The sequence below is a fragment of the Cnephaeus nilssonii genome, assembly GCF_951640355.1.
Source record: "Cnephaeus nilssonii genome assembly, chromosome: 21".
Lineage (NCBI taxonomy): Eukaryota > Metazoa > Chordata > Mammalia > Chiroptera > Vespertilionidae > Cnephaeus > Cnephaeus nilssonii.
Genome location: NC_137092.1, coordinates 43,765,063 through 43,791,809, shown reverse-complemented (window position 1 = coordinate 43,791,809; position 26,747 = coordinate 43,765,063). Strand labels below are relative to the sequence as shown.

Genomic DNA, 26,747 nt, shown 5'->3' with positions numbered 1-26,747 from the left:
AGAGCCCTGCTTCCTGGTAAAGGCACCCCGAGGGTGATTTCCAAAGAGGGACCGGCCCCGAGTGGGAAGGGCCACAGGTTCCCGGTGCTCAGGGCCGGGCCTGACTCACCCCCTCCCGCCCAGCGAGCTGGCTCCTCCCCACCCAGCTCTCCGTGCGGCTCCCGGCTCCTCCCCACCCAGCTCTCCGTGCGGCTCCCGGCTCCTCCCCGCTCCTCCTCCTCGCGGAGCCTAATCCACCGCCTCCTGGCAGCAGTGAGCTCCTCAGCCCTGGCTCCGGTCTGGGGGTCTGGACGGGGTCCAGCCTCGCTAACTGGATGGAACAGCTGAGGTCCTGCTGGCCTTGGCCCCCGCAGGGAAGGGGCCGAGCACTGCAGGGGGTCCTGTGTACTGGAAGGAAGAGGGGACGTGCCCTGTTCCCACGGCTGCTGAGGACACAGGGGACACGAAGGCGGCCTGAAGCACCGGCACTGAGGACAGCCTGGGACACAGCCCTGGGGAGCGCAGCACACACAGCCCCCCCCCCCAACACGCCCCCCCCGCCCCCCCCACACACACAGCCTGCCAGAGCCAGCTCCCCAGCTGCTCTGGGCTTACCTCTGGGACTCCTCCCACCTTCACACGAGTCCCTCCCCCTCCCTAGCAGGGCCGCAACTGCCAGGTCCACCCTCACCCTTCCCCACCCTGTTCCTGCACCGCACACTGGAGCGCAGGGCACCTGCTCCCGCTGCCTCCACCAAACCACACTCCATTCTTCCTCAAGTCCATTCTGGCCTCCGGTCTTCAAAGAGGCTGGGCTTCCACTGGTTGATTCTGTGGGCCCTGTCACTCAATAGTCATAACGGTAACCTCGCCTGGGTATAGCCTTCACTATCCTGAAAAACTAGAACACCCGTGGGAACCTGTATAGTGAGCTCCCTCGCACACAGGAGCCACCTGAGGCTCAGCATCGGGAGTTACCCGACTCTGATAAGAAGACGAACCTGCGCTCAAAGTCAGACCCCCAACTCCTGCTCCAAAGCGCTTTCTGCCCCAACGAGCCCCACTGCTGAGGCTTGTTTTGTCCAAGTCGCTGTTCTTGGGATCTCTGCACCCTCACGTAGTTACTTATTGTGCTGGGAGCCAAGTGTTTATTTCCTCATTGATGGGGACCCGCAGAGATTGGGACAGAGCGCTCAGAATCAGCACGGGGTTCCGCCAAGCAGAGGCTCCGCGCTGGGCCAGGGCGGGCTCCGCTGGCCTGGCTCGTTGCCACCTGGGAGTGCGCGGCGGCCCCGGGCGGGCGGAGCCGGCAGGTGAGCCGCAGTGGCAGCCGCGTTCCCAGGGCAGAGGTCACTCGCACCCCCGCCACAGCCCTCCGGGAGGGGTTATGATTGGATTGGGGACATGTGTTCAGCAATGTGAAGCGGGGTGCCGCCTGCATCTGTCTGACTCCAAAGGGCGCACATAAATAACAGAATTCAATTTACATTTAAAAACACGGCAATCCTGACTCCCCAGGCCCTGCCTGCCCCCGCGGCGTCCTTTCCCAGAAAACAGCTCTCGGGAGAGGAGGGCAGGGCAGGCTGCACCTCATGCACAGACACACGCACATCTTCACACACACACACACACACACACACACACACACGCACGCACGCCACTGGGCTCAGCACCCCACCCCGGATTTCCTAGCCAGAGTGAGGTCATGAGGGGCAGAAGGGCAGTTTCCACAGAGCCCCTTCCTCGGTGCTAAATAAACGTGAATAAATACTAAATAAATACAACAGGCCCCTGCCTCCCCTCCTGTGACCGGCAGGCAGGGGCAGTTTAGACCGGACTGTCTCCCAGCCGGTGCACCGGTGGCTGCCTCCAGGGCAGGAGCAGGCAGGGCCGGCCTGCGCATCCTTGTTGGGGGGCACGCCCTCCCCACTGTGTCCAGCACGAGGCTCCTTCGAAGCCCCTTCTCCCAGCTCAGTCTGGCGGCGCCAGGGCGCCGGGAGTGAGGCTATTTCTTGCCGGTCCAGGGGCGGCGCCGCAGCACCTCCAGGATCTGCGCCTTTCGGTGCAGCCAGTCCCGGGGAGCCGGCTGCCGTGGAGGGGCCGGCAGGGGCACGAAGAAACTGTACCGGACGCGGGCATTCTGGGGGTCCCCGGCCATCAGGACCTGCAGCGTTAAGGGCTGGGCCAGGGGCCCGTGGCCGGCCAGCGTCTCGGCGGCCGCTGTGGCCCCGCTGTAGCGCAGGCTGGCGGCCCCTGCCAGCACCACGTCGGTGGGGGAGGGCGTCAGTGTGTATTCGCCGTTGAGGGCATAGGAGCCGTTGGGGAGTCTGAGGGCCAGGTAGAGGCTCCGCACGCCTGGGGCCTCCTGCTGCCGCACCAGGATGTGGGTGGCCCCCGCCGGTATGGTGACCACGCTGTTGTAGCCGTACCTGTGCGGGAGGAGCAAAGATGACTCAGCATCTTCCCGAACCCTCAGGCTTCTGAGCTGTGTGTGTGTGCATCTCTGTGTGCCTGGCATGTATGCATGTGCGAGAGCACATGTGTTGACATTTGCATCTATGTGCATGTATATGTGTGCGTACATGCAAGTGTGATGTGTGAGTGTACATGTGTGTATCTGTATTTGTGTGCATGTGTTGAGTGTGGGTGTACATGAGTGTGTGTGTGTGTGTGTGTTTGTGTGTAGAGGGCTGTCTTCCTAGACATATGTGAGGTGTCCGGCCTGGATCTCAGTTCCTGTGAACGTGCCTCCACCCTCTGACCTCTGGACTTCCCACCGGCTGCCCCTGCACTGAGGTGCCCTTTGAAGTCTGACTCCTTGGTGCCTGTTCAGTTCCCACTGTCCCTCCAGGAGGGAGGCCGCCCCCGGGGAGCCTGTTGAACAGGCGGGACACTGGGACCTGCTTGCTCATCCGTCCTCTTCACTAGACTCTCAGAGGAGAGAGTGCTGAGCTCACCTCTCACCCCCGGGCCCAGAGTGTCCAGGAGGGGGAAGGAGGAAATAAATAGGGATGAACCTGAACTTTCTGGAGGAGCCAGACTGCTTGCTGCAGCCAGAGCCGTCCCCGCCGCACACCATGCATTTGTCAAATTTCTTTTTGGAGCCAATGACGCGGTCACAGCCGGCATGGATGCAGCGGCCTTGAACACAGACCGAGGTGCTGTCTGGGGAACAGGGGGTCCCGTCTGCCACCTGAGGAGACAAGGAGGAATGCAAAGGGTCCCTCCCCCGTCCAGGGGGCTGGTAACCAAGAGAGACCCACATCCGTGAGGGCGGGGCTGTGGACGGAGTGGGGAGGGGCCCAGAATGGCCGCCTCCGAGCACCTCTCCGAACCAGGCTCGGCGCTAAGTGCTTATAAACGCGTCTCCTGGGGGGCTCTGAGCTGGACACCGGGGCTCCGCATTGGGAACCTGGCCAAGGCTGCGTGCCGGCAGCCGGAAGAGAACCGCGATGGGAAATGCATGACTAGGTCCCAACCCCAAGCCCTAAACCTTGAGGGCACCGTCCCAGACAGCCGCTAGAGGGCAGCCAACCGGTAGGAATGTCCTGCCGCAGGGCAGAGAGCACTCTGGGGCGTTTTCCTCCCCCTCAGCCTCCAGCCCGGGCCTAGCAGAGCGAGTGCAGGCACCGCTGTCTCCTGCAGGCTGGCCGCCCAGGAGCTGACGGAGCACTACCGGGATTTGGCGGAGGAGCCCATAGGAAAGGGTCCGAGCCCTGCCCCAAAGGCCACATCCTCCCTTCTTCCTACCCGGAGCAGGGAGGGGGGGGGGGCGGGCTGCACTGCCCTGTGGCCCGTTGTCCGGAGCTGGGGTCTGTTTTCCAAACACCGTGAACAGAGAGGCCCCCGGGGACTGGCTGCGGGCCTGGCCTGGGACAGCCACAGGGGGCTGCGCCTGAAGAAGGCAGAGGGGCAGGCGGAGTGGGGCACAGGCAGGCCGGCGTCCCGGCTCACCCGCGGCTCCAGCACGTAGTAGTAGCCCAGGGCCCGGGCCTGGCAGGTGAGTTTGCACTGGTCACGGGCAGCCACACCCACGTAGCGAGGGACCCAGTCCAGGGGCCCGGGGAAGCTCTTGAAGAGGTCGGGGCGGTGGTTGTAGGCAGCACACTGCTCTTCACGGAAGGTCAGGGCTGTAAGGGCGACAGCCACGGTCAGGGCCTGGCCCCTCACCCCCACCAGCCCTGCACCTGGCCCCTCAGACCCCCCAGCGGGCCCCTCTCTGCCCCGGGGCGGGGGGGGGGGGAGCAGGTCCTGAAGGGTAAAAGCTGCCCTCCCCGCAGGGACATCAGCACTTTCTTGGTTCCCGAAGTGCTCCCCACCCCCACCTGGTCCCGCCGTCCTCACCTGAGCCCTCCGGGCAGGCCTGCGTGCTGCAGGAGCGGAAGCGGGTGCGGCGGCCCTCACAGTACTCGCCGCCGTTCCGGGGGACGGGCTGCGAGCAGTCCCGGGAGGAGAACTGGACGCCGCCCCCGCAGCTCCGAGAGCAGCCGCCCCAGGACCCCCAGGGGCCCCAGCCGCCGGCCTGTGGGACCTGCAGCCGCACCGAAGGGAAGGGTGGTAACCATGCTCCCTCCTGGGCGCCAGGCCACCCCTGCCCAGGCCTCTGCCCCCTGCCCAGGCCTCTGCCCCCTGCCTGCTGCCGCACCTTGAAGTCCTGGAGTTGGTCCACGTGGAGGCAGCGGCCGCCCATACAGGCCAGTGCGGGCCCACACGGGGTGCCGTCGGCCCAGGGCGAATGCTTGGTCTGGCACATGGCGTGACCATTGAGATGGCCAGAGCACCAGAGGGCAGCACAGGGCGGTGGCAGCTGTGGGCAGTGGTGTGAGTCAGGCCCGAAGGTCAGCTGGCACTGGCGGTCAGCGTCATAGTCTTTGCCAGGGAACGTCACAGGCAGGTGCAGGGGGGCCGCCGGCTTGTCTAAGAGACAGTGCCCTGGGAGGGCAGGACCGCGGGCTCAGCGGCGGGCTCAGGCCCTCGCGATCGCCACCCAGGGCTTGGGCTCCTGGGCCCAGGCTCTGGGCCCCACTCCCCAGGCCTGCACGGAGCTGTACGGAGCTGGCTGCTTACGGCGTGAGGAGCACCGGCTCACTGCTGGTCCGACCACCTCATTCCATCCCTGCCAACACCTACGAGCAGTTGCCATCACCAGGCCTGTCTCACAGGTCAGCACAGAGGCAACACAACTCTCCGCACACAGCCCACATCTAAAGAGCAGGTACAAGACACCGCCAGCCACTGCCTGCCTCCCTGACCAGCCGCAGAGCCGCTGAGTCCGCAGCCCGCCCAGTCCTGCCGGGCGTCACCCTGCTGCGCGTGCACAGCTCAGTGACCAGGCAGCTCCTTCCCCGCAGCCCGTGCCGTGCAGTCTCATTCCGTGGACAAGGTGCCTCCCCTGGCAGCATGTCTCGTCCCATCCCACGCTGCAGGGGAGCCCACGCAGCCCACGCGGGAGGAGGCAGAGCACGGCGGGAGCAGGGCTGCACCGCGCCAGGGACAGCGGGCGGGCGGCCTACCGTAGCCGTTGTCTAGGAAGTCCGTGATGAAGCGGGCGCTGCAGGGCGACCAGGGCTCCTCAGGATCCACGTGAGCCATCACAGGAGCCATGACGTGGCGGGAGGTGCTCCCAGGCCCGTTCAGGCCCACGCACGGCTTTGAGTTGTCATGGAGCATGTTGAAGACGTGGCCTGTGAGAGCAGAGGCCCTGCTGGAGCCAGGGGTTCCCTCCCTGGAGCCTCACAAAGTTGGCTGCAGCCGTGGATGGTCCTGCCTGGCTCCACCCCCCTCTGATGCTCTGAGGGCTCCTCAGTATGTAGCACCCCCAGAGCTCTGCTTCCCCTTCCCCCCAAAATATGCTCAGGGTCCTTCCTTCCCTACTTTCCCTGTAGCCAACATTCCCAACCCTGTCCCACCCCTCCATCCCCAGCGCTCCTGAACAATACCTCTTCCAATACTGTGCTACCCCCACACATACCGTCTTATGCCACACCATACACATATTCACATAGACACACAGTAATAGTAGGTTTCCACATACACTACCCACTCACACACATGCACACATATATATACTCTCACACACATGCATGCACTCACTCTCTCAACACATACATACACTCTCACATGTATGCACACACACGGACAACACATACACACACTCACATACATGTGCGCGCGCACATGCATACTCACACAATATGCACACATGTATGTGCATACACATACATACGCTCACTCACACACACTCACACGAATACACATACACTCACACACACACACAGTTACAGTGGCTTCCACGCGCTAGCTCAATTAGTAGAAAAGCTGCGTGTGTGTCTGCACCCAGAGCGAGGAGGAGGACGGCCCTGGCCCTAGGCCCGGAGGGAGGAAGGAACACCTGACCCCAGCTGCACCCCGGTGAGCTCATTTTCCCCGCGCCGCACCCCTGCCCCCTGCCGCCTCTCTCACCCATCCCAGACCCACAGTCCCCCCGCACCCAGTACCCAGTTCGTGAGCAGCAGTGAAGGCCGACTGGAGCCCGTCATCCTCCACGACGGCACAGCTCCGAGCCGAGTCGCACACGGTGCCCACGTCGGCCATGCCCAGGGTGTCACAGGTGGAGGCCCCACACAGGTCCTGGGGAGGGGCCGCGGAAGACGCGTGAGGACCGGCACCGGGGTCCCCTGAGCTGCCACCCGGACGGAGGGGCTCGGGCAGGTGCCGTTCACATGGTGCCGACGGGCCTACCTGACGGGTAAACAGAATGGCCGTGTCAAAGTGATCCGGGTCCGAGTCCTCTGGGGTGTTGAGCCCTCGCTGCCAAGCACAGAAGTGGTGTAGGGTCTGGGCGGCACTGGGCCCCACCGGGGGCCCTTCCCGGCCCGGCCCCAGCACCACCAGCCGCGTCACCACCAGGCTGACGGGGTTGCGGATGCTCGGGTGCTTGAAGGCCTTGGCCGCAGCGGCCATGACGGTGAGCAGGTAGCGCTTCAGCCCTGCGCCGTGAAACGCTGCCATCGTGTCGTCCGCCACCACCAGGGTCTCCACATATCTACTCAGGGAAGCAAAGCGCTGGAGAGAGGAGAGGAGGGCCTGAACCGCCGCCCGCCACAGGCCAGCCCCCTTTCCCTCAGCGCTGCCTGCTCTGGGACTGGGCAGCGCAGGCTGGGTCCCACACCCCACCCCACCAGCTTCCTGGATTGCTGGGTCCCTCCTCCAGCCCCAAACCCCAGAGCTTTGGTGCTAACTCTGGGAAATCAGCTGTTGGTTAGGAGATGGAGAGGAGGGGTGCCGGTCCCCAGTGGTGAAAAGCCGCTGGGACTGCTCCTGGGAGGGGCTTTGGGGCCCCCAGGCCTGACTGTGGCCGGGCCTCAGTGCTGGGCTGCAACGTGTCCGCCCGAGCGGTTGGAGGAACAATCCAGTCAGCAGCCAGGGCTGGGGCCAGATCTCAGCGTGGCGGGTGTGGAGGGAGCGTCTGGTCTGGATTAAAGCTGGAGAGAGGAGGAGGAGGGAGGAAGGGGAGCCTGGAGTGGGAGGGGGAGAGGGCGCTGCAGCCTTGCAGTCAGGCCAGTGTGGGAAGGGGACTGGCCAGGACGCGGTGGGAGCGCCTCTCCTCCGTCCACTCCGGCCGAGTGTGCAGTTTGCCAGGACAACTTGGAAGGCAGTATCAGAAGCCAGAAGCCAATCCCTTGGGCCTCAACTCTCACTCCTTTAGCGTGTGTGTGTGTGTGTGTGTGTGTGTGTGTGTGTGTGTGTGGTGGGGGTGGATTTGGGGCACAGGAAAGAGTCAAGGCCAAGAGCCTGAGGAGAGGCTTCACCTGGGCCTGAGCAGCAGGCCGCCAGGCCGGGAGGGGCGGGGGGCGGGGGGGGGGGCACTCCCAGCCCGGAGCCTCCCACTCACCTCTTGGGACCCTGCTGGGAGGGGGGTGAGGCAGGGAGCAGCCAGCACCTGCCGAGAGGGCTCATGGGAAGGGAAGAGAGGGAAGCGGCAGAATGACAGAAGTGGACGTGGGCAGGGCGCAGGGACACGGGTCAGGGGGCAGGTAAGGCGGGAGGGGCTGCAGGGCGCTCTCGGGGGCCTACCTTGGCTCTTCGGGGGCTGGGCTTGGGGTTCCTGGGAGGCGCCTTGACGCTGCACATGGGGCCCTGGCTGCTGGCAGGGCTCTTCCGGCGTAGGACATGAGCCTCAGGCCCCCCAGCGGAATTAGGGACCCCTCCCTCCAGGGGCTGGATGTGGAGTTCGGTCCCCCGATACTGCAGCACCCCTAACAGAGCTCCCTCGTCCCAGTGCAGAGATGCCACCGACTCGGGATCTCCGTTGATGGTGCCGGTGAGGTACGTGCCCGGCTCCGCCCCACCCAGCAGCTCGGGCGCCGGGCCCAGGTACTGCACCGTCAGCGCCTCCACCCGCACGCCCGGGTCCTGCTCCAGCTCCAACAGCAGCATCTCCCCAAAGGCGGGCAAGCGGTACCACAGCCTGGCCGGGGCGCCCAAGCCAGGCAGGGCGCTGCCGTTGAGCTTCTCTGGAAACACGATCTCCTCCTCCCGGGGCAGGGGGCTCGCTGGCCTGGCTGAGGGCAGGAGGGAGGCCTGCAGCAGCAGGAGCAGGGTGGGGAGCCGACGGGAGTGCGGGCCCGTCGGGGACATGGCGGTGCTGAAGCTGGGAGGGCTGCCGCAGGGCCGCGCCCTTCACGCCCCAGCCCGAGGAGAGTCCCCGGGCAGCCTGGGCTTGGACCAGCGCCAGGTCAGAGGCAGGGCTCAGGGGGCCGGGGGCCTTCCGGGAGACGGAGAAAACGTGGCCCTTGGCTCGGGAAAGGTGCCTCGTGGCCAGCTCCTGCAGACCCTCCTCTCCCGCGTCCTGCCTCTCCCGGCCTCTGGCTGCCCCAGACCCTGCTTCCCGCGTGCCTCCGTCTGTCTGTCTCCCAGTCTGTCCTGTGGGTCTCCCTGAGGTTCCTAGCAGACGCTCCCCGCCAGCTCTTTTAAGTGTCCCCGGTCTCTGTGATTGGCTGAGCTGTAAGCCATTCAGCCAGCAGCTCTGATGGTGGGACTCAGATGGTGTCTCATTCTTTCCCAAAAACCCCAGTTTTTGTTTTCCTTTAAAGAAAAGTGGGACTTGCCCAGGGGAGGGGGATCCCTAGCAGCGGGAGGGGGGTGGGTCACAGGCCCGGGGCCAGCTGATGACGTGTCTTTCCCCAAACCCACAGCCCGCTCTCAGCCGTCTCTTCCCTGTTTGGTGGACAGGCCCCCAGAGGCTGGAAGTCAGGGGGAGGCCTGGCTGACGCACAGCGAGGGCCCAGGTCCCAGGAGGGCTCTGGCTCCCTTTTCCCAGGGCCCCCCAGCTGCCCTCTGCCCCCAGAGCCGGTTTCCAGGGCTGAGCAGCCTGAGTGAACTTCCCAGAAAGAGGGTGGGGAACAGGGAAGGAAGCATTCGGAGGTGAGCAGAGAGGAGGTGGCCTGACATTGTCAGGACAGGACCAAGCGGCTGGAGTACAGACGGCAGGGAGATGGGGCCGCAGCACCCGGGCCAGGGAACGGACTGCCCACAGGCAGGGTGAGTCTGCTTAGCATGGGCACCTGGGGGGGAGGGCACCACCTTTCCTTTTATAGGAGGGCCCAGGGTGACGTCCCTTCGCTCCTCCGCTCCTCCGGGCTCTCCCTTCCGGAGTTACCACTCCCCACCCTCCCAGGCTGGGACAGCATTCCGCCTCCATTCCCCTCAGGCTCCCCTCCCCACTTCCTGACTCCCCATTCCCTGGCCTGGCTCCCGGTGGCTTCCCCCAGGCTTGTGGCCTCACTCCTACCCACTCCCAACTGCCCTCAACTCTCCCCGCCCCCAGGCAGCCACCCAGCGTGGGAGACGGGCCCATCTGCGGGAACCCTCGCCCGGCTCCCCAATGGGCCTGGGACATCCAGTCATCTTGTATTTTATTTATTTGTTCATCCTCACAGAGGATATTTTTTCCATTGGTTTTTATTTTATTTTAAATATATTTTTATTGATTTCAGAGAGGACGGAAGAGGGAGAGAGAAACATCCATGATGAGAGAGAATCATGGATCAAGCCCACAACCCGGGCATGTGCCCCTTGGCCGGAGTCGAACCTGGGACCTTTCAGTTTGCAGGCCAATGCTCTATCCACTGAGCCAAACCGGCTAGGGTTCCACTGTTTTTAGAGAGTGGGAGGGGGAGAGACAGAAACATCAATGTGAGAGAGACATCCATTGTTGCCTCCCACACAGAATCAAACCAGGACCCTTCAGTCCATTGAGCCAAACCGGCTAGGGCTTTTATTTTATTTTTAAAACTAGAGGCCCGGTGCACGAAATTCGTGCACAGAGGGGGGGTTGTCCCTCAGCCCAGCCTGGGACCCCTTGAGGGATGTCCGACTGCCCGTTTAGGCCCGATCCCAATGGGCAGTTGGTTATCCCTCTCACAATCCAGGACTGCTGGCTCCCAACTGCTTGCCTGCCTGCCTTACTGATTGCCCCTAACCGCTTCTGCCTGCCAGCCTGATCACCCCCTAACCACTCTGCTGCCAGCCTGTTTGCCCCCAACTTCCCTCCTCTGCCGACCTGGTCACCCCTAACTGCCCTCTCCTGCAGGGTTGATCACCTCCAACTGCCCTCCCTTGCAGGCTTGGTCCCTCTCAACTGCCCTCCCTTGCAGGCCGGGTGCCTCCCAACTGCCCTCTCCTGCTGGCCATCTTGTGGTGGCCATCTTGTGTCCACATGGGGGCAGGATCTTTGACCACATGGGGGCAGCTATATTGTGTGTTGCAGTGATGATCAATCTGCATATTACTCTTTTATTAGGTAGGATATTTTTTAATTGATTTTCTACAGAGAGGGAGAGGGAGAGAGAGCCAGAAACATTGATGAGAGAGAAACATCAATCAGCTTCCTCCTGCACACCCCCTACTGAGGATGTGCCCGCAACCAAGATACATGTCCTTGACCGAATCGAACCTGGGACCCTTCAGTCCGCAGGTCGATGCTGTATCCACTGAGCCAAACCGGTCAGGGCTAGGGCTTTTATTTTTTAAAGTTTAAAAGAATACGTTTTATTGATTTCAGAGACAAAGGGAGAGGAAGAGAGATAGAAACATCAATGATGAGAATCATCTATGGCAGTGGTCAGCAAACTGCGGCTCGTGAGCCACTTGCGGCTCTTTGGCCCCTTGAGTGTGGCTCTTCCACAAAATACCACGTGCGGGCGCGCACCTACAGTGTGATTGAAGCTTCGTGGCCCATGCGCAGAAGTCGGTTTTCGGCTCTCCAAAGAAATGTCAACCGTTGTACTGTTGATATCTGGCTCTGCTGACTGATGAGTTTGCTGACCACTGATCTTCGGGATCAGCTGCCTCCTGCACGCCCCCCACTGGGGTTTGAGCCTGCACCCCCGGGCCTGGCCACAGGCCGCCGTCTTTCATCTCTTGTTCCTGTGGACGGGCGAGAGGAGGCAGCCGGGTTCCAGGGTCACCCCCAGGAGCCCGGGCTGAGGCGGGGCGGTCCGGGGCAGGTCTGGTAGGGGCCCCAGGCAGGGGCAGGGCTCACCCTGGCTGCGGCCGTTTCCCCAGGATTTCCCCAGGAAGCAGGGCGCAGCCCCGTCCCTCCCCTCCCCAGAGAGCCCCCCCCCCCCACTCGTCCATCCCCTCTGCCTCGTCACCTCCTGTCCCCCCCATCCCGCCCCCCTTCCTGTTCAGGTGGCGGGTACCTGCCCCGGTGCCATGGCTTCCGGACCCTAAGCGGAGGGGGCTGGGAGAGGCCCGCCCTGCCCTTGCCCCCGTGGAGCCGGGGACAAAGGGAGGACGGCGCGGGGAGACAAAGGGCCTCAGTCCGGCCGCGGCAGGGAGAGGACAAAGGGTGCAGTGTCCTCGGGGCCGGGCCGCGCCGTCCCCGCGGCCGGTCCGCGCTCCTCCCGGGACGGAGCGGGCACAGCGCCGCCCTCAGCACTCGCGGTCCCCCCGGGGGAGGCGGGGCTGCCGGCCCACCCAGGCTGCCCGGTGCCTGCGGCCAGGGAGCTGCCCCCATTCTCCGCGGCCGAGTTCCGCTCCCTGCCCTGCTCCGTGGCTGTGGCCGGGCCCGGGGCCTGGGGGAGCCTGCGCTCCGGCTCCGGGCGCCCCGCTCAGGGGCCGCGTTCCGGTGGCTCCGCCAGGACGGAGCCTCGTGTCCGCAAGACCCGAGGGGCAGCCATGACGCAGGTGGGGCGGGTGGGAGGCGTCCCTCGGCGCCCGCTGGGTCTGCCTCTGGGGGCCGCCCCTCCATCTCCGCGGGGCTCCCCGCCGCGGGCCACCTCTCCCTGAGCCACAGCGACCCCGGGCGCGGGCGGGCTTCCGGGTGGGACCGCCCCAGGCGGGAGACGCGAGGCCCCAGGCTCCCCCAGAAAGGCCGACAGGAGCGGAGGGGACAGCCCCTCGGTCCCCAGTAAAGCCTCCGCGAGGCTGAGGCGCAGACCCGGATGTCGTCAAGTTCGGGTGGGCGACCCCGCCAGCTTCCAAGATGGCGGTCGCGATGTGCCGAAGGGCGCGCGGCGCTCCCGAGGTGCGCAGGAGGGACTTCCGGGGGCGCGCAGGCGGGACTTCCGCCCGGCCTCCTCCGCCGTCTGCAGCGGCGACATGGCGGCGCTGAGGGCTGTGCGCGGCCTCGGGGGCGCTGCGGCCCGGCTGCTGCGGCCCGGCGCTGGGGGCCGGCTGCAGGGGCAGCCCAGCAGGTGAGACCCGCGCATCCCCCCGACGCGCTGTCCCCGAGGCTGGGAGCTCCGCGGCCACGGGGGCCCCTAGGAAAGGGTGACCTGGGCCCGTGACCCCCCGCCCGGGCCCGCTGTCTCGGGCCCCAGGGGCCGCGGCGCCCGCCCTGGCCGAGGAAAGAAGTCTCGAGCTCGTTGGGCCGGCGGTGAATGAGGTGGAGGGAGACCCTGCCCCTCAACGTGGAGCTAGTGCCCCCTCCCCCGGTCTCCGCTGCCCCTCCTGAGCCCCGTCACGGGTGGGTGCCAGCGCTGACACGTGGGCAAAGTGGAAAGGAGGAGCACAAACGGCGACCCCGGCTGGCGGGTGAGCCGAGCCAAGGAGGCAGCCGGCGCCCTCCGTCGCCCCAGCTGACCTTGAAGGACGCGGACGGGAGGGGCTGGGATCCAGCCTCGCGCGCAGGGCGGGGGTGGAGTGGCTCTGGCACACGCTGTTAGGGGATAGGACGTCGGGGGTCCGGCTGATTCTGCCAAAGCTGCAGCAGCCCGTGTCAGGCACTTGGCACGGAAGGATCCAGGCCCCGAGGGTGGATGGGAACAGGAACCAAGCACTGTTCAGCCTGTGCCTTGAACTCCGTAGAGGTGCCCGGCAGTGGCAGCCAGATGTGGAGTGGGCAGAGCAGTTTGGGGGAGCGGTCATGTACCCCACCAAGGAAACAGCCCACTGGAAGCCTCCACCTTGGAATGGTGAGTGCCAGGGCCCTGCCCACCTGACTTGTACTGCTGAGCGCTGTTTTAGGAGGCGTAGCCCTCACCCTTTGGCTTCTTTCTCCGTGCAATCCAACAAACAGTAACAGTGATCATAGGTGTTTGTCAAGTAGAGAAGGAACAGAAGAACATCCCAGGAGAAAAGAAATAGTAGGTCCCTACCAAGGATTTTTGTAAAGATGACATTAAAATATATATATGTAGCCCTAACTGGTTTGGCTCAGTGGATAGAGCGTCGGCCTGCGGACTGAAGGTTCCCAGGTTCGATTCCGGTCAAGGGCATGTACCTTGGTTGCGGGCACATCCCCAGTAGGGGGTGGGCAGGAGGCAGCTGATCGATGTTTCTCTCTCATCGATGTTTCTCACTCTCTATCCCTCTCCCTTCCTCTCTGTAAAGAATCAATAAAATATATTTTAAAAATAAAATAAAATATATTTAAAATATGTGTGTGTGTGTGTGTGTGTGTGTGTGTGTATATATATATATATATATATATATATATATATATATATATATTGATTTCAGAGAGGAAGGGAGAGGGAGAAAGAGATAGAAACATCAATGATGAGAGACAATCATTGATCGGCTGCCTCCTTCATGCCCCACACTGGGGATCGAGCCCACAACCTGGGCAAGTGTCCTTACCAGGAATTGAACCAGGACCTCCTGGTTCATGAGTCAACACTCAACCGCTGAGCCATGTGGCTGGACTCTACCAAATTTATATCTTTAGCTTCAACTTTTCCCAGAGGTTCAGTAAACAGCATGCTTCCATCTCCCTGGCTGGACACAAAGGAAACCTTCCTGAATACAAACACTTTTTTTCTCCGTCAAAACCAGTCTTTCCACTTTGACTTTTGGATTCGATCAGTGGCACTGCCTGTCTCCTAATCTCTCAGAATTGACACTTTTCAGTCACCGTGGCTCAGTTTTCTCTTGCCTTCCGTCTGTGCCCAGTCAGCCACCAAGCCCCCCAGCTCTTTCCTCCTGTGCATCCGGGCACGTCTCCCCTTTGTGCCCAGATGTGTTTTGTGTCAGACCCTGGCTGTTTCAGGAGTCTCTTCACGGGGCTCCTCCCTGACCTGCTGTCTGCTATCCTAATCCAGTGTCATTGCCTTCATTGTCCCCAAAGATCCATTTACCATGTCAATCATTCTCATGCTCAAAAACCTTTAAAGGCACTTCTAGTTACTTTTCTTTCTTTCTTTCTTTCTTTTTTTTTTTTTTGATAAACAAAAGCCAAGTTTATTTGTTCATTTCTTGCATTTGAAGCACTCCTCGATGACATCCTTTGCCTGAGACTCTGCCATAGTCCTTAACCACCACGCAACTGCAGCCAGCCACTTTACGGGGTTTCCCTCTCTGTCGATTTTACAGAGGCCTACCCATCCCCCTAGTTTCTTGTTGTCGTCAACCTTGATTAGGTGGATTTGGTGTTCAGCACAAAGAGCCTCCACCAACTTGACGCACATAGGCTCATCACAGTTGGATGCGAGTACAAAAAGGTGGGCTTGGCGCTTGTCTGAGGCTTTGGCAGCTTCGCGAATTCCGCGCGCGAGGCCATCGTGGATGAGGGCGGTCTTCAGCAGCTCTTGCAAAGCAGTATTAACGTCCATTGCGCCTCCAGCAGCAGTGCCTGCCTCGGCCACGGCGGTGGGTTATGGGTGGAGCCGGATCTTGAACGCACCCAAGCCTCCGCCTCTGCGCAACTCCGCGGCGGCAGGGAAAGAGCCTAGTTACTTTTCTTTCTCTCTCTTTTTTTAAATATATTTTATTGATAAACAATAAAATATATTTTAAATATCTTTTTATCACAGAGGAAGGGAAAAGAGAGAGAGAAACCTCAATGATGAGAGAGAATCATTCATCAGCTGCCTCCTGCACGCCCCCTACTGGGATCGAGCCCACAACCCAGGCATGTGCCCTTGACCAGAATTGAATCTGGGACCCTTCAGCCCACAAGCTGATGCTCTGTCCCCTGAGCCAAACCAGCTAGGGCTCCAGTTCGATTCCAGTCAAGGGCACATGCCCGGGTTGTGGGCTCGCTCCCCAGTGGGGGGCTTGCAGGAGGCAGCCAATCCAAGATTCTCTCTCATCATTGATGTTTCCATCTCTCCCTCCTCCTCTCTGAAATCAATAAAAATATATTTTAAAAAAATAGCAGCACTGCCTGCCAATACTGATCTGCCGCGGGGCAGGTAAGAGTCCCAGAAACACTTTACGCCTGGATTTGACCCTGTGGATTCACACCCTGGAGGTCTGTTCTCTCTGCCTCCGAATCATTTGAACTTAAGAGCCAGCTCAGGTCTTCACAGTGCTTTTCCCTCCCTTTAAATACTTAATGGCTGAGCCACTTAATTGGTAACTTGTCAGTGTGGCCTGTGTTACTAGTTTCTCACAGGTACTTATTTCCCAAATTAAATTGTAACATTCTCTTTTTTTTTTTTAAATACTTTTAAAAATTGATTTCAGAGAGGGAGAGAGAGATAGAAATGTCAATGATGAGAGAGAACCGTTGATCAGCTGCCTCCTGCACACCCCCAACTGGGGATTGAGCCCACAACCCGGGCATGTGCCTTTGACCAGAATCAAACTCAGGACGCTTCAGTCCACAGGCTGACACTCTATTCATTGAGCCACACCAGCTAGGGCTCAATTGTAACATTCTTGAGGGTCAGTCCTGGCTGGTGTGGCTCGGTTGGTTGGGTGTTGTCCTGTGCACCGAAAGTTGCCAGGTTGATTCCTGGTCAGGGCACATGCCTGCGTTGCGGGCTCGATCCCCCACAGGGGGCGTGCAGGAGGCAGCCGATCCATGATTCTCTCTCATCACTGATGTTTTCTCTCTGTCCCATTTCCTGGTGGGCCATCAGAAGCATTTGGAGAGCAGTGCATCCTAGTGGTTAAGAGTGTGGACCTTGAAATAAACAAACAAACAAAGAAAAAGAAAGAGTGTGGACCTTGGAGCTGAACAGGCTGAGTCCAGTCCAGACTCTGTGAAGGCATTTATCCTTTCTGGCCTCAGTTTTGCCAGTAAAATGGGGATAACAAAAGTACCTGGGCCCTGGCCAGTTTGGCTCAGTGGATAGAGCGTCGGCCTGCGGACTGTGGGGTCCCGGGTTCGATTCTGGTCGGGGGCATGTGCCTTGGTTGTGGGCATGTCCCCAGTGGGAGGTGTGCTGGAGGCAGCTGATCGATGTTTCTAGCTCTCTATTCCTCTCCCTTCCTCTCTGTAAAAAATCAATAAAATGTATTTAAAAAAATAAAGTACCTAGTACTCATATGAGAATTAACTAACATAAGTAAAATGGTTAGAGTAGTGCAGGGCACACAATAAGGGCCATATAGGTGTTAGCCATTATTATTATTTATTATTATTATTATTATTATTATTATTATTACAAGGGTATTCTGGGTGATGTGGGGAGAGTGGGTTTGTCATCCCTCTCCTCAAAAAGCTTTTCCCACCCAGTGTTCCTCCTGGAGATTAGGAAACCAACAGTGTGGAGACCAGGGAAAGGGTAACTAACCCCTGCTGCCTCTTGGGGGCTGTCAGGGGAGTTGCCCTTTGGCTCTGAACTCTTTCTCCCTTCTCAGATGTGGACCCTCCAAAGGACACAATGGTGTCCAACCTGACCCTGAACTTTGGGCCCCAGCACCCAGCAGCCCATGGTGTGCTACGCCTAGTGATGGAGCTGAGTGGGGAGATGGTGCGGAAGTGTGACCCTCACATCGGGCTGCTGCACCGCGGCACCGAGAAGCTCATTGAACACAAGACCTACTTGCAGGTGTGGGCACACAGGCCTGTGCACGGGGCCTGGGCATTGCCAGCTGGCTGTCCCCAAAACTGCGGGGTGGAGGCTTGTGAGGGAGGAGCCTGTGGAGGTTGTGAGGACAGTGTTGGTTGGGAGGAGGAAGGGTTGTGGCAGGGGATGCAGGACTTGAGCCACCTGGACTTGGTTTGCCCAGTAGGAATGCTTTGTAGCTAGAGCTGCACTCACAGCTTTTCTTGGGCTGACTTTGGGCTGCCCCGTGTCCTTCCTGTAGTGCCTCAGTTTCCCTGCTCTTCTATTGCACTCAGATGTCAAAGCCAGGCTCCCTGGGGGCAGGGACAGAGGAGAGAGACATCAGCTCCCAGGATTAACAGCTGAAGATTGTATCTTCCAGCTGTCTGCTTGCTTTCGAAATACTCAGTGAGTCAGAGTGACCAGGAGGGAGGCAGTGACAGAGTTTGACATTTTTAAGAGAACTATGTGACCCAGGTGGTGAGGGTCAGAGTTAAAGGAACTGGATCTGGGCTAGGAACCTGAAGTTTTTTTCACTGTCACGAAGAAAGGTCTTGATGAGAGGAAGATGGGTTCGGAAGAAGAGCCAGCCAGCCAGATTGCACTTGCCCCTGGAGATTTCAGGCAGTGGTGGCTTCTGGTCCCAGAGTCTGTGGCGTTAACCCTGAGCACTGCCCCACGTCACAGTGACATCAGTACAAGGACTGGCTTGTACAAGGACTTGTCTGTACAAGCACTGCCCCACGTCACAGTGACATCAGTACAAGGACTGGCTTGTACAAGGACTTGTCTGTACAAGCACTGCCCCACGTCACAGTGACATCAGTACAAGGACTTGGCTTGTCTCAGCTCCGCCCCTTCCTGGAAACTAACGGCTGGGACTTAGAGCCTGCTGTTCTGGGAAGGAGTCCTTCCTGCCAGAAACTTCCCACCTTCCTTCTGTCTGAACTCCGGGAATGGGGACTCCTAAGACTGATGACCTAGCGCAGGCGTCCTCAAACTACGGCCCGCGGGCCACATGCGGGTGTTTTTGCCGTTTTGTTTTTTTACTTCAAAATAAGATATGTGCAGTGTGCATAGGAATTTGTTCAGTTTTTTTTTAAACTATAGTCCGGCCCTCCAACGGTCCGAGGGACAGTGAACTGGCCCCTGTTTAAGAAGTTTGAGGACCCTGGACCTAGAGGATGGTTGGCAGTGGGGTGCTGGGCCCGGTCATCCTGCGTCAGACCTGTGGAAATGGCTCCTGGTCAGAGTGTTTTCACTGAGGAGCCTGCCCAGCACACTGGGGATTAGGGACCTTGAGGGCTCCTGGCCCTGAGGGGGACCTGGCTCCTCCCTCTTTCCAGGCCCTCCCGTACTTTGACCGGCTGGACTATGTGTCCATGATGTGCAACGAGCAGGCTTACTCGCTGGCTGTGGAGAAACTGCTGAACATCCAGCCTCCCCCGCGGGCACAGTGGATCCGAGGTATGCCCAGCCCTCCCGGGCCCCGCTTAGTGGGCAGACCCCGGCTCTGCCCAGGCCTGCTGCAGCCTGGGTCTTGGGCCCCTTTCTTGTCCTCCCCTTTCTGCAGTGCTGTTTGGGGAAATCACACGGCTGTTGAACCACATCATGGCTGTGACCACACATGCCTTGGACATTGGGGCCATGACCCCTTTCTTCTGGATGTTTGAAGAAAGGGAGAAGGTAGGAGAAGGAGGGAAGAATAGGAATGGGGAAGGAGATGAGGAAGTGGAGAAGGTGTGAAGGTATACCGAGAGAGGACGCAGGGGGAACGCTTAGGGGAGGAGGTTTACTTAACCTGGGTTATATTCTTTTTTAGGGGCCAGTTATATTCTTTAGGGATTCTGTTGTGAGGGGCAGGGGAGTGCACCACCATGTGGTCAGACTTAGGGGTCCAGGATTTTGTCCCCACTTCCCTGTGTCCCATCCAGATGTTTGAGTTCTACGAGCGAGTGTCGGGGGCTCGGATGCATGCTGCTTACGTCCGCCCAGGAGGGGTGCACCAGGTGAGCAGCCCCCAGCCTCTGTCCATGCCACTGGAGGGCAGCGCTGGCTGATGGGAGAGCCACCGTGTGGCCCTGGCCAGAGGCTCTGCTGTGCTCACTGTCACTCTCTGTCTGGCCTCTAGGACCTACCCCTTGGGCTTATGGATGACATTTATCAGTTTTCTAAAAACTTCTCTCTTCGGATTGATGAGGTGGAGGAGGTGAGAGAGGAGTCAGTGGGGGGGAAATCCCTCTTTTCTCCTCAAGCAGGATTGTGGGGTTTTGGTCCCAGTGCTAAAAGACACAGAGGTGTTAGACATTTGAAAGGTGTTTTCTTGGCCAACAGATGCTGACCAACAATAGGATCTGGCGAAATCGGACCATTGACATTGGGGTTGTAACTGCCGAAGACGCACTGAACTACGGCTTTAGGTGAAGGACTAGGCTTCTCCCCTGGGGCTGGGGGTTCTGGACTGAGAACATGGCTTCCTGGAGCTCCCTGGCTACACTCTGAACTTGTGTCCCGCCCAGAGCAGGGGGCGTGGGGGCGGGAAGATTAAGGGAGGGAGGTGCCTTTCTTGGAGTGTGGAGAGCAGCCTTGTTGCTGTCGTCTCTGCAGTGGGGTGATGCTGCGGGGCTCAGGCATCCAGTGGGACCTGCGGAAGACCCAGCCCTATGACGTCTATGACCAGGTGGACTTCGATGTGCCCATTGGCTCCCGAGGGGACTGCTATGACAGGTGAGGCCCAGGTGCTCCTTAGCTCACGGTCCAGCTGGTGTCCCTTAACTTCCCCCTCAGCCACTTTCTGTCCTGCGTGTGTGAGTGCTTTCCACAGCACTGTCACGAGACACCTGTTTTACCCTGACGGTGTCCTTCCGCCTTAGAACTAGTGTGGCTGCATTTGATGGCTGAGGAAGTGGAGGCATGGAGGTCAGAGAAGAGCCCAGGATTAGTCCGCTAGAGTTGAGACTTAGACTCCTGACCCAGGTTCTTCCCACCAGATCCTCAGCTTTGAATCTCGTTCCTGTGTACTGACCCTGAATGAGATTTCCTGTTGCTTTTTGAGTCTGTCTGACTCTCACCCACTCGGTACTCCAGAAAGTGTTTAAGGTGGTGATCAAAGAGGGAAATGTTACTGGACAGGGTCTGAGGACATTAGGAGAGGACTTGGGGACAGGCCCAGTGCCAGAATCGAAGACTGCAGGCTTGCTGTGGTGGCCAGGCCACGCCCAGGTGCTCGGAAGGAGGACGGAGGGAATCCCAGCGCTTTGCAGGCCGGAGCCTGTGCTCCAGGCTCGCTGTCTCCCTCAGGTACTTGTGCCGGGTGGAGGAGATGCGCCAGTCCCTTCGAATCATCTCTCAGTGTCTGAACAAGATGCCTCCTGGGGAGATCAAGGTTGATGACGCCAAAGTGTCTCCGCCCAAGCGAGCTGAGATGAAGGTAGCTGCAGGGCGAGGAGGGGAGGTCCCGTAGGGCGAGCGAGAGGGTCCTGGGATTCAGTCCGTTTGCAGAGAACTCACTCGATGAGAGTCTCCAGCTCCTGTGGCCTCCTCTTCCTCTGTGTTCTCTGCTCACTTCTTAGTCTCCCTGAGGGGGAGACTGTTTCCCGTGCCGGGGTGGCGAGGAGACTGTGGATCTGAGTCACTGATGCTCCCCTTTCCCTCCAGACGTCTATGGAGTCCCTGATCCATCACTTTAAGTTGTACACTGAGGGCTACCAGGTTCCTCCAGGGGCCACATACACGGCCATTGAGGCTCCTAAGGTGAGAGGAGGGGAAGGAGTGGGCGGCTGGAGACATGTTGGTGAGGGTGTGGGTGACAAGAGGGTCAGATGGCGAGGAGCAGCTATTCCTGCTGATGGCAGCCGTCTCCTTCCTCCTCGGGCAGGGAGAGTTTGGGGTGTACCTGGTGTCTGATGGCAGCAGCCGCCCCTATCGATGCAAGATCAAGGCCCCTGGCTTTGCCCACCTGGTAAGAACCAGTCCCGATGACTGACTCCACCATGCTTGCCCTTGGTTGAGATGCCTGTGCACTTGCCTCCGTCTCCCCTGTGGCCTCGCTAGCGCTGTCGCTCTCCCCACCTGCAGGCTGGTTTGGACAAGATGTCTAAGGGACACATGCTGGCGGACGTCGTGGCCATCATAGGTACGAGGCTGTTGTGTAGGCAGAGGCGCTGGGCCCCTCTGTGGGGGACAGAATCTGGACACTTCCTGTTCCGCAGAGACTCAGGGTGTGGACTCCGGTCCTCAGTCTCGGGCACAGGGAGCTCTGATCCGGGGTGACACCCCTTTCTCCTCCCGGCCTCCTAGGCACCCAGGACATTGTGTTTGGCGAAGTCGACCGGTGAGCCGGACAACAGCACTTCATCCCCCGCCTTGGCTTCCGTGGGAGCCTGTTGTTGGCAGTGGGCTGTGTGTGTGCGCACTCAGCTGCCAGGCGTCCGTGTGTGCTCTAGAAAAGAAAGTAATAAATTAGCCGCTCTGGCCCCTGTGCCAAAGCCTCTGGTGTGTCTCAGTATCGCACTGTCTCGTTTTCATGGGAAACTTGGGTGTTTGCTAACCTTGTACTTCTCTGTTAGATTCCGTCTTAGCAGTTTTTCCTCTTCCTCTCCGCCCCTTCTCTGACTCTTGTCCTTTCCACTTCTCCATTCCCCATTTCCTCTTTTCCCTCAGTGCCCCCCTCCCAGACTTTGGTGCCCACACAGACCAGCACCCCTCAAATCAGGGCCGGGTGTCCCCGGCGGGAGGGAAAAGGCTCCCGCGGGCCCGGGGGGCCGGGCGGCAGTGCTCCCGGCGCGGCTGAGCAGGGCTGGTGGGCGGGGGCTACTTGGTCTTTCCCAGCACGGAGTCCCCTCCTGTGGGGGCCGAGCCCCGGCCACTGGACGCCTGAGGCGGAAGGGCCCAGACTGCCTGCTCCCTTAGTTGGCCCTTCCGGAGCCGCCTGGTTTCTAGCGCAGGAAGGGGAAGGGGCCAGAGCTGGGGAGGCGTGGCAGGAAGGGGGGAACTCTGTGGTCAGGGAGCTGCCACCAGCACAGCTGCGCCGGCCCTCCGCCCGTGCCGCCCCTCCGCCCGCCCAAGATGATTCCCGCGGCGCTCCTGCTCATCCTCCTTTTGGTTGAACCATCAGGTGAGGGACGGTGAACTGGACTCCCAGGTGGGGGTCAAGGGCATATGGGCGGCTGAGGAGGGACCCTGGGGGCGGGGGACAGCAGTGGGCAGCTGGGCACAGGGACTCGGGCTGGGCCTGTGTGGGTCCATCGGCACAAAAGTCAGTTTCCTCCTTCCTTGTCCCCATCTCAGGCCTGATAGGCCCCGGGCTCCAGCTGGCAGGGAGGGGAGTGCGACAAAAAGCTGGTCTGGGAACAGCCGCGGTTCCTGTGGGTGCCTTTGGGCTTGTCCAGGAGGAGCAGGCCTCTAGCTGGTTAGGTAATATCTGTGGGGAGCAGAGCCTGGCCTTGTGCGAGGGAGTGAGGCCAGGCTAGCCACACAGATGTGCCATGGCTAACATGCACCTCCCATCAGCCACTGCGCAGAGGGTGGGCAGTGTGAGCATCTAGAGACCTGAGCATCCTCGGGGAAACCGAGGCAGGAATGGGAAAGTCAGCAGTTTATGAACTCTCACCTCTTGCTGTCAGGGTTGTCTTATGTGAATGTTTACAAGGTGGATGGTTGTGTCTGCAGTTTGGGGGGGACAGGATTAGTGAAACTGGAGGGAATTGGGGGAAATTGAAAGATGGAAGGAAGGTTGCACCAGCCCAGCTGTGAAGGTGGAAGGGCCGCGAGCGGCCTGCGCGGGGCCCGCTGCTGCCGGGAGCGCAGGCGCGGGCGGCAGCTCGGCTCTGCTTCCAGGGTCCCTGCCCTGAGGCAGCTGCTTCGCTTGAGCCTTGGTTCGTCATCGGTAAGATGGCGACGGTTCCCAAACAGGCAGCTTTGGGATTTATCAGCATGGAGTGTGAGAGACCATCGTCACAGAAAAAAGTCACAGGCCCGGGAGCCCACGTGACAGAGGCCAGGGTGATGGGCAGATAGGAGCTCAGACCCTATTTTACTTCTTTAATTGCACAAACTTCCTCTCGGTGGCCCAGGGTGTGAGGAACAGGGTAGAGTCCCACAGGCACCGCGTCCCCGAGACGGAATCTCCATCGGGGCCCCCGGGAGGGCTGTGCCGGTGGGCACCCGAGGCCGGGGAGCAGGCGCCTGCTGTTTCAGGCCCCGGTGTCTGGTGGGCAGAGCGCCGGCGGCCAAGGCTCGCTGACCAATAACAGAGCGATGGCCTTCCCGCCCTTCCCCGGCTCACATCCTTCCTGTCCAGCTCTCAGCCACAGGTCACAGGACTGAGCAGAGGCTCCTGTGGTTTCTTCACTGACATTTGTCACTGCCTTCCCCTCGCCCTCCCCTCCAGGCTGAGGTTTTGGTTTTGCCCAGTGCACTTAGATGAGTCCCTTGAGGGCCATGAAGCGCTCAGCCGAGCCTGAGGAACCCCAGTGCTCGCAGGAAAGGCCGGGCTGAGGGAAGTCCTCAGGGCTCAGTGCACTGAGTTCCAGCCTTGCTCCGAGGCTGAGGAGAGGAGTCCAGGGAAAGAGCAGGCTTCCCTGGAGAGCACCCTCAGGCCTGGCCTCCCTCCCAGAGTCCTCCCTTCCCTGATGCCTTCGCCCCATGGGCACCCTCTCTCCCCTCAGAGGCCCTGGGAGAGCCTCAGATCTGCTACATCCTGGATGCAATCCTGTTTCTGTACGGGATCATCCTAACCCTGCTCTACTGTCGACTCAAGGTGAGGCTGGGCAGGTGGGTGGGGCCGAAAAGACGGGGACAGTGGTGGCAGCATGGCTTTAAGGGGAAACCCACCAAGTTTGGAGGGAAGGGGGATGGGCCACTAACATTGCTCTTACTAGTGACCTTCCTCCACTCCAGATCCAGGTGCGAAAGGCAGCTGTAGCCTATCAGGTACGGACGCCCCTCCCCACGCCCCTCCCCACGCCCAGGTGTCAACCGTTGTGCACTCGGCTCTTCTGGCCTATGGGCTTGGGGTCTGCAGCCCTGGGAGGGCATGCATCTCGGTGCCGACCTGCAGAAGCTTCAGAGACCCCTTCCCACCTCACCCTGCCCCCCACCCTGCCCACCTCACCCAGCCACCCACCTCACCCTGCCCCCCTGCCACCCAGCCCACCCTTCCCACCTCACCCAGCCACCCAGCCCACCCTGCCCACCCTGCCACCCAGCCACCCAGCCCACCCTTCCCACCTCACCCTGCCCCCTGCCACCCTGCCCACCCTTCCCACCTCACTCAGCCACCCTGCCCCCAGCCCACCCAGCCCACCCTTCCCACCTCACCCTGCCCATCCTGCCCACCTCACCCTGCCACCCAGCCACCCAGCCCGGCTGATAGGCCCCTGGGTGTGGGAGAAGATGCTGGGGGCCCTGGAGGGTGTGTGGGTCTCTGACAATTTGCTCCTTTGCCTCCACAGAAGTCAGATGGCATTTACACGGTGAGTGAGTTGGCCCCGCCCACCCCAATCCCAGGAGGTCAGCAGGAGAGGGTGGATTTTGAGTGACCTTTGGAAGGGCAGGATCTGTGGGGGTGAGTGGGAGCCGTGGAGGGACGCAAGCTCCTGACTGTCCTCTGACCTTCACTTCCAGGGCCTGAGCCCCCGGAACCAGGAGACTTATGAGACCCTGAAGCATCAGAAACCGACAGAGTAACTGCAGGACAGATGCCCTGGGTCACGTCCTCCTGCTCCCAGTTCCTGCCCAGCCCCATGGCTGACACCACATATGCCTCCCGCCATTAATGCCAAGACCTCCATGTAAAGACGCTATGCCCCATGAATGGACCCATTGGTTCCTCTTCCCTGCCCAAGGCCTGTGCTCATTAATGTGCTTATGCTAATCTCCTCCGACCGCCCCCTCCTTCCCTGCACCTAGCTCCCCACTGTCCCCTCCCCCTCCCAGTTCCCACCGGGCAATGGGAAGGGAGCAGCACCAATAAAGCCGCCACAGACTGGGCTCCACTCCTTGCTTCCTTCCTGGGACACGGAGCCTCTGCAGGGCTCTGGCTGGGACTGAAGTTGCCGTTGGGAGGAAGAGTCCCACGCTGACCTCACAGCGCTCAGTGTCAAACGCCAGGCTGTTTTGCTCAATTGAAGGGCAAATGCTGCTGTGAGGGGACAAATGAGCCCCTGGCCCCGGCCTGCAGTTTGGAGCGGGAGCAGGTCCTAGCACGTTGGGACTCCGGGCACATTCAGACATGCGAACCGAAGAAGTGACTTCTGGGCGTGGGAAAGCCTGGCTGCCCGGCCTCAGAGGGACCAATTCAGTCACCGTGGGCGCCAGAGGCCATGGGACAGCTCACCGTGTCCGTGGCACAGCCTGGCCCAAAAGCCCAGCGTCAGGAGGGACGATGTGAGGAAGGCTCATGTGATGCCCCAAGGCAGTGGTCGGCAAACTCACTAGTCCACAGAGCCAAATACCAACAGGACAACGACTGAAATTTCTTTTGAGAGACAAATTTTTTAAACTTAAACTTCTTCTAACGCCACTTCTTCAAAATAGACTCGCCCAGGCCATGGTATTTTGTGGAAGAGCCACACTCAAGGGGCCAAAGAGCCGCATGTGGCTCGTGAGCCGCAGTTTGCCGACCACGGCCCTAAGGAAAGGTTGCATGGGGACAGTGAGTTCTCAGCGGGTTCTGGGGCGAGAGGGACCTTAGCGGGACAGGGAGGGATTGGATGTGGGCAAGACAGAGGGGGCAAGTTGGGTCCTGAGGGAGGGGGCTCCTGGAGTGCCCGGGTGGGCGGTGAAGGAACCCCCCTCAGTGCCTGTCCTGTTTCCAGCAGGAGGCGGGGTTCCAGGAAGTACGTTGTGTTTTCAGAGACAGAGAGAAACATCGGTTGCCTTCTGCGTGTGCCCTGACCCCAGGGATCAAATCTGCAACCCAGGTGCATGCCCTTGACTGGGAATTGAACCGGTGACCCTTTAGTGCGTGGGCCAACACTCTAACCACTGAGAACACTGATCAGGGGTTCTTTCTTTGAGAGAGAGAGAGAGAGAGAGGGAGAGAAACATTGATTGGTTGCCCTGGGTATGTGCCCTAAGAATCAAACCCTCCACCTTCTAGCGTACAGGATGATGCTCCAACCAACAGAGCCACACCGGCCAGGGCTGGAAGTCTGCATCCCACCTGCTGCGGCCCGTCCTGCCTCGGACCCAGCAGCCTCTCAGATGGGACCCTGGTCTGTGCCCAGGCCACCCAGGCTGGGCAGCTCTTTACTCTCACAGTGACTCCCACTTGTCAATGCATTTTTCCAACTCCTTGTACCATTTGCTCTGCTCACTAACCCTGTGAGGATTCAGGCTCTTCGTAGTTTAACCTGTCAAGTTAAACCAGGTAGTCCTACAGGGACAGCACGTGAGAAACCCACACGTCCTGGGAAAGAAGGGGAGGAAGATGGCCATGAGGGCTGAGGGTCATCGATATGCAGAAGAAATTGGAGCCTCATCTGAAGGCAATTTCAGATGAGACATGAGAAGTGTGTCAGGGAGGGAAGCAGCTGTTTT

General features: G+C 60.2%; 3 protein-coding genes and 1 pseudogene across 6 annotated transcripts; 2 read left to right on the top strand and 2 right to left on the bottom strand.

Annotated features, from left to right (window-relative positions):
• Positions 1–696: 696 nt before the first annotated feature.
• ADAMTS4 (ADAM metallopeptidase with thrombospondin type 1 motif 4) lies at positions 697–9,108 on the bottom strand. 2 transcript variants are annotated; one of them, XM_079762212.1, is made up of 9 exons: positions 8,056–9,106; positions 6,721–7,044; positions 6,477–6,609; positions 5,493–5,663; positions 4,625–4,911; positions 4,324–4,510; positions 3,934–4,109; positions 2,997–3,172; positions 697–2,408 (listed from the first exon to the last, which is right to left on the bottom strand). In XM_079762212.1, the coding sequence occupies exons 1-9, from the start codon at positions 8,617–8,619 to the stop codon at positions 1,985–1,987; spliced, it is 2,442 nt and encodes an 813-aa protein (XP_079618338.1). In that variant the 5' UTR covers positions 8,620–9,106; the 3' UTR covers positions 697–1,984. The 2 variants fall into 2 exon arrangements, with proteins under 2 accessions (XP_079618338.1, XP_079618339.1); XM_079762213.1 differs by lacking the exon at positions 6,721–7,044 and having other exon boundaries at positions 6,477–6,720; positions 8,056–9,108.
• Positions 9,109–9,395: 287 nt separating this feature from the next.
• Positions 9,396–21,689, top strand: NDUFS2 (NADH:ubiquinone oxidoreductase core subunit S2). 2 transcript variants are annotated; one of them, XM_079762215.1, is made up of 14 exons: positions 9,396–9,522; positions 13,294–13,400; positions 17,017–17,207; positions 18,551–18,671; positions 18,778–18,890; positions 19,139–19,213; positions 19,336–19,413; positions 19,539–19,624; positions 19,812–19,931; positions 20,505–20,634; positions 20,862–20,957; positions 21,082–21,165; positions 21,282–21,339; positions 21,504–21,689. In XM_079762215.1, exons 1-14 carry the CDS (start codon positions 9,476–9,478, stop codon positions 21,539–21,541), a joined length of 1,344 nt encoding a protein of 447 aa, XP_079618341.1. In that variant the 5' UTR covers positions 9,396–9,475; the 3' UTR covers positions 21,542–21,689. The 2 variants fall into 2 exon arrangements, with proteins under 2 accessions (XP_079618341.1, XP_079618340.1); XM_079762214.1 differs by lacking the exon at positions 9,396–9,522 and adding an exon at positions 12,531–12,680.
• Positions 13,407–15,295, bottom strand: LOC307093895 (small ribosomal subunit protein eS12-like; annotated as a pseudogene). The gene has a single exon. The product of its transcript is annotated as a small ribosomal subunit protein eS12-like (transcript).
• A 451-nt stretch (positions 21,690–22,140) lies between the features above and the next one.
• Positions 22,141–25,652, top strand: FCER1G (Fc epsilon receptor Ig). Its single transcript, XM_079762216.1, has 5 exons — positions 22,141–22,320; positions 23,873–23,964; positions 24,105–24,137; positions 24,659–24,679; positions 24,831–25,652. Exons 1-5 carry the CDS (start codon positions 22,272–22,274, stop codon positions 24,891–24,893), a joined length of 258 nt encoding a protein of 85 aa, XP_079618342.1. The 5' UTR covers positions 22,141–22,271; the 3' UTR covers positions 24,894–25,652.
• Positions 25,653–26,747: the final 1,095 nt, after the last annotated feature.

Excerpts from the sequence above, each read along its gene's own strand:
- ADAMTS4 (XM_079762212.1), bottom strand. The coding sequence starts at position 8,619 with ATGTCCCCGACGGGCCCGCACTCCCGTCGGCTCCCCACCCTGCTCCTG. Across the intron at positions 6,610-6,720 it reads CCATTCTGTTTACCCGTCAG|GACCTGTGTGGGGCCTCCAC; the intron begins GTAGGCCCGTCG and ends GCCCCTCCCCAG. Across the intron at positions 4,912-5,492 it reads CTTCCTAGACAACGGCTACG|GGCACTGTCTCTTAGACAAG; the intron begins GTAGGCCGCCCG and ends CTGCCCTCCCAG.
- FCER1G (XM_079762216.1), top strand. The coding sequence starts at position 22,272 with ATGATTCCCGCGGCGCTCCTGCTCATCCTCCTTTTGGTTGAACCATCA. Across the intron at positions 22,321-23,872 it reads CCTTTTGGTTGAACCATCAG|AGGCCCTGGGAGAGCCTCAG; the intron begins GTGAGGGACGGT and ends CTCTCCCCTCAG. Across the intron at positions 23,965-24,104 it reads TGCTCTACTGTCGACTCAAG|ATCCAGGTGCGAAAGGCAGC; the intron begins GTGAGGCTGGGC and ends CCTCCACTCCAG.
- NDUFS2 (XM_079762214.1), top strand. The coding sequence starts at position 12,586 with ATGGCGGCGCTGAGGGCTGTGCGCGGCCTCGGGGGCGCTGCGGCCCGG. Across the intron at positions 20,635-20,861 it reads CCAAGCGAGCTGAGATGAAG|ACGTCTATGGAGTCCCTGAT; the intron begins GTAGCTGCAGGG and ends CTTTCCCTCCAG. Across the intron at positions 21,166-21,281 it reads CCCCTGGCTTTGCCCACCTG|GCTGGTTTGGACAAGATGTC; the intron begins GTAAGAACCAGT and ends CCCCACCTGCAG.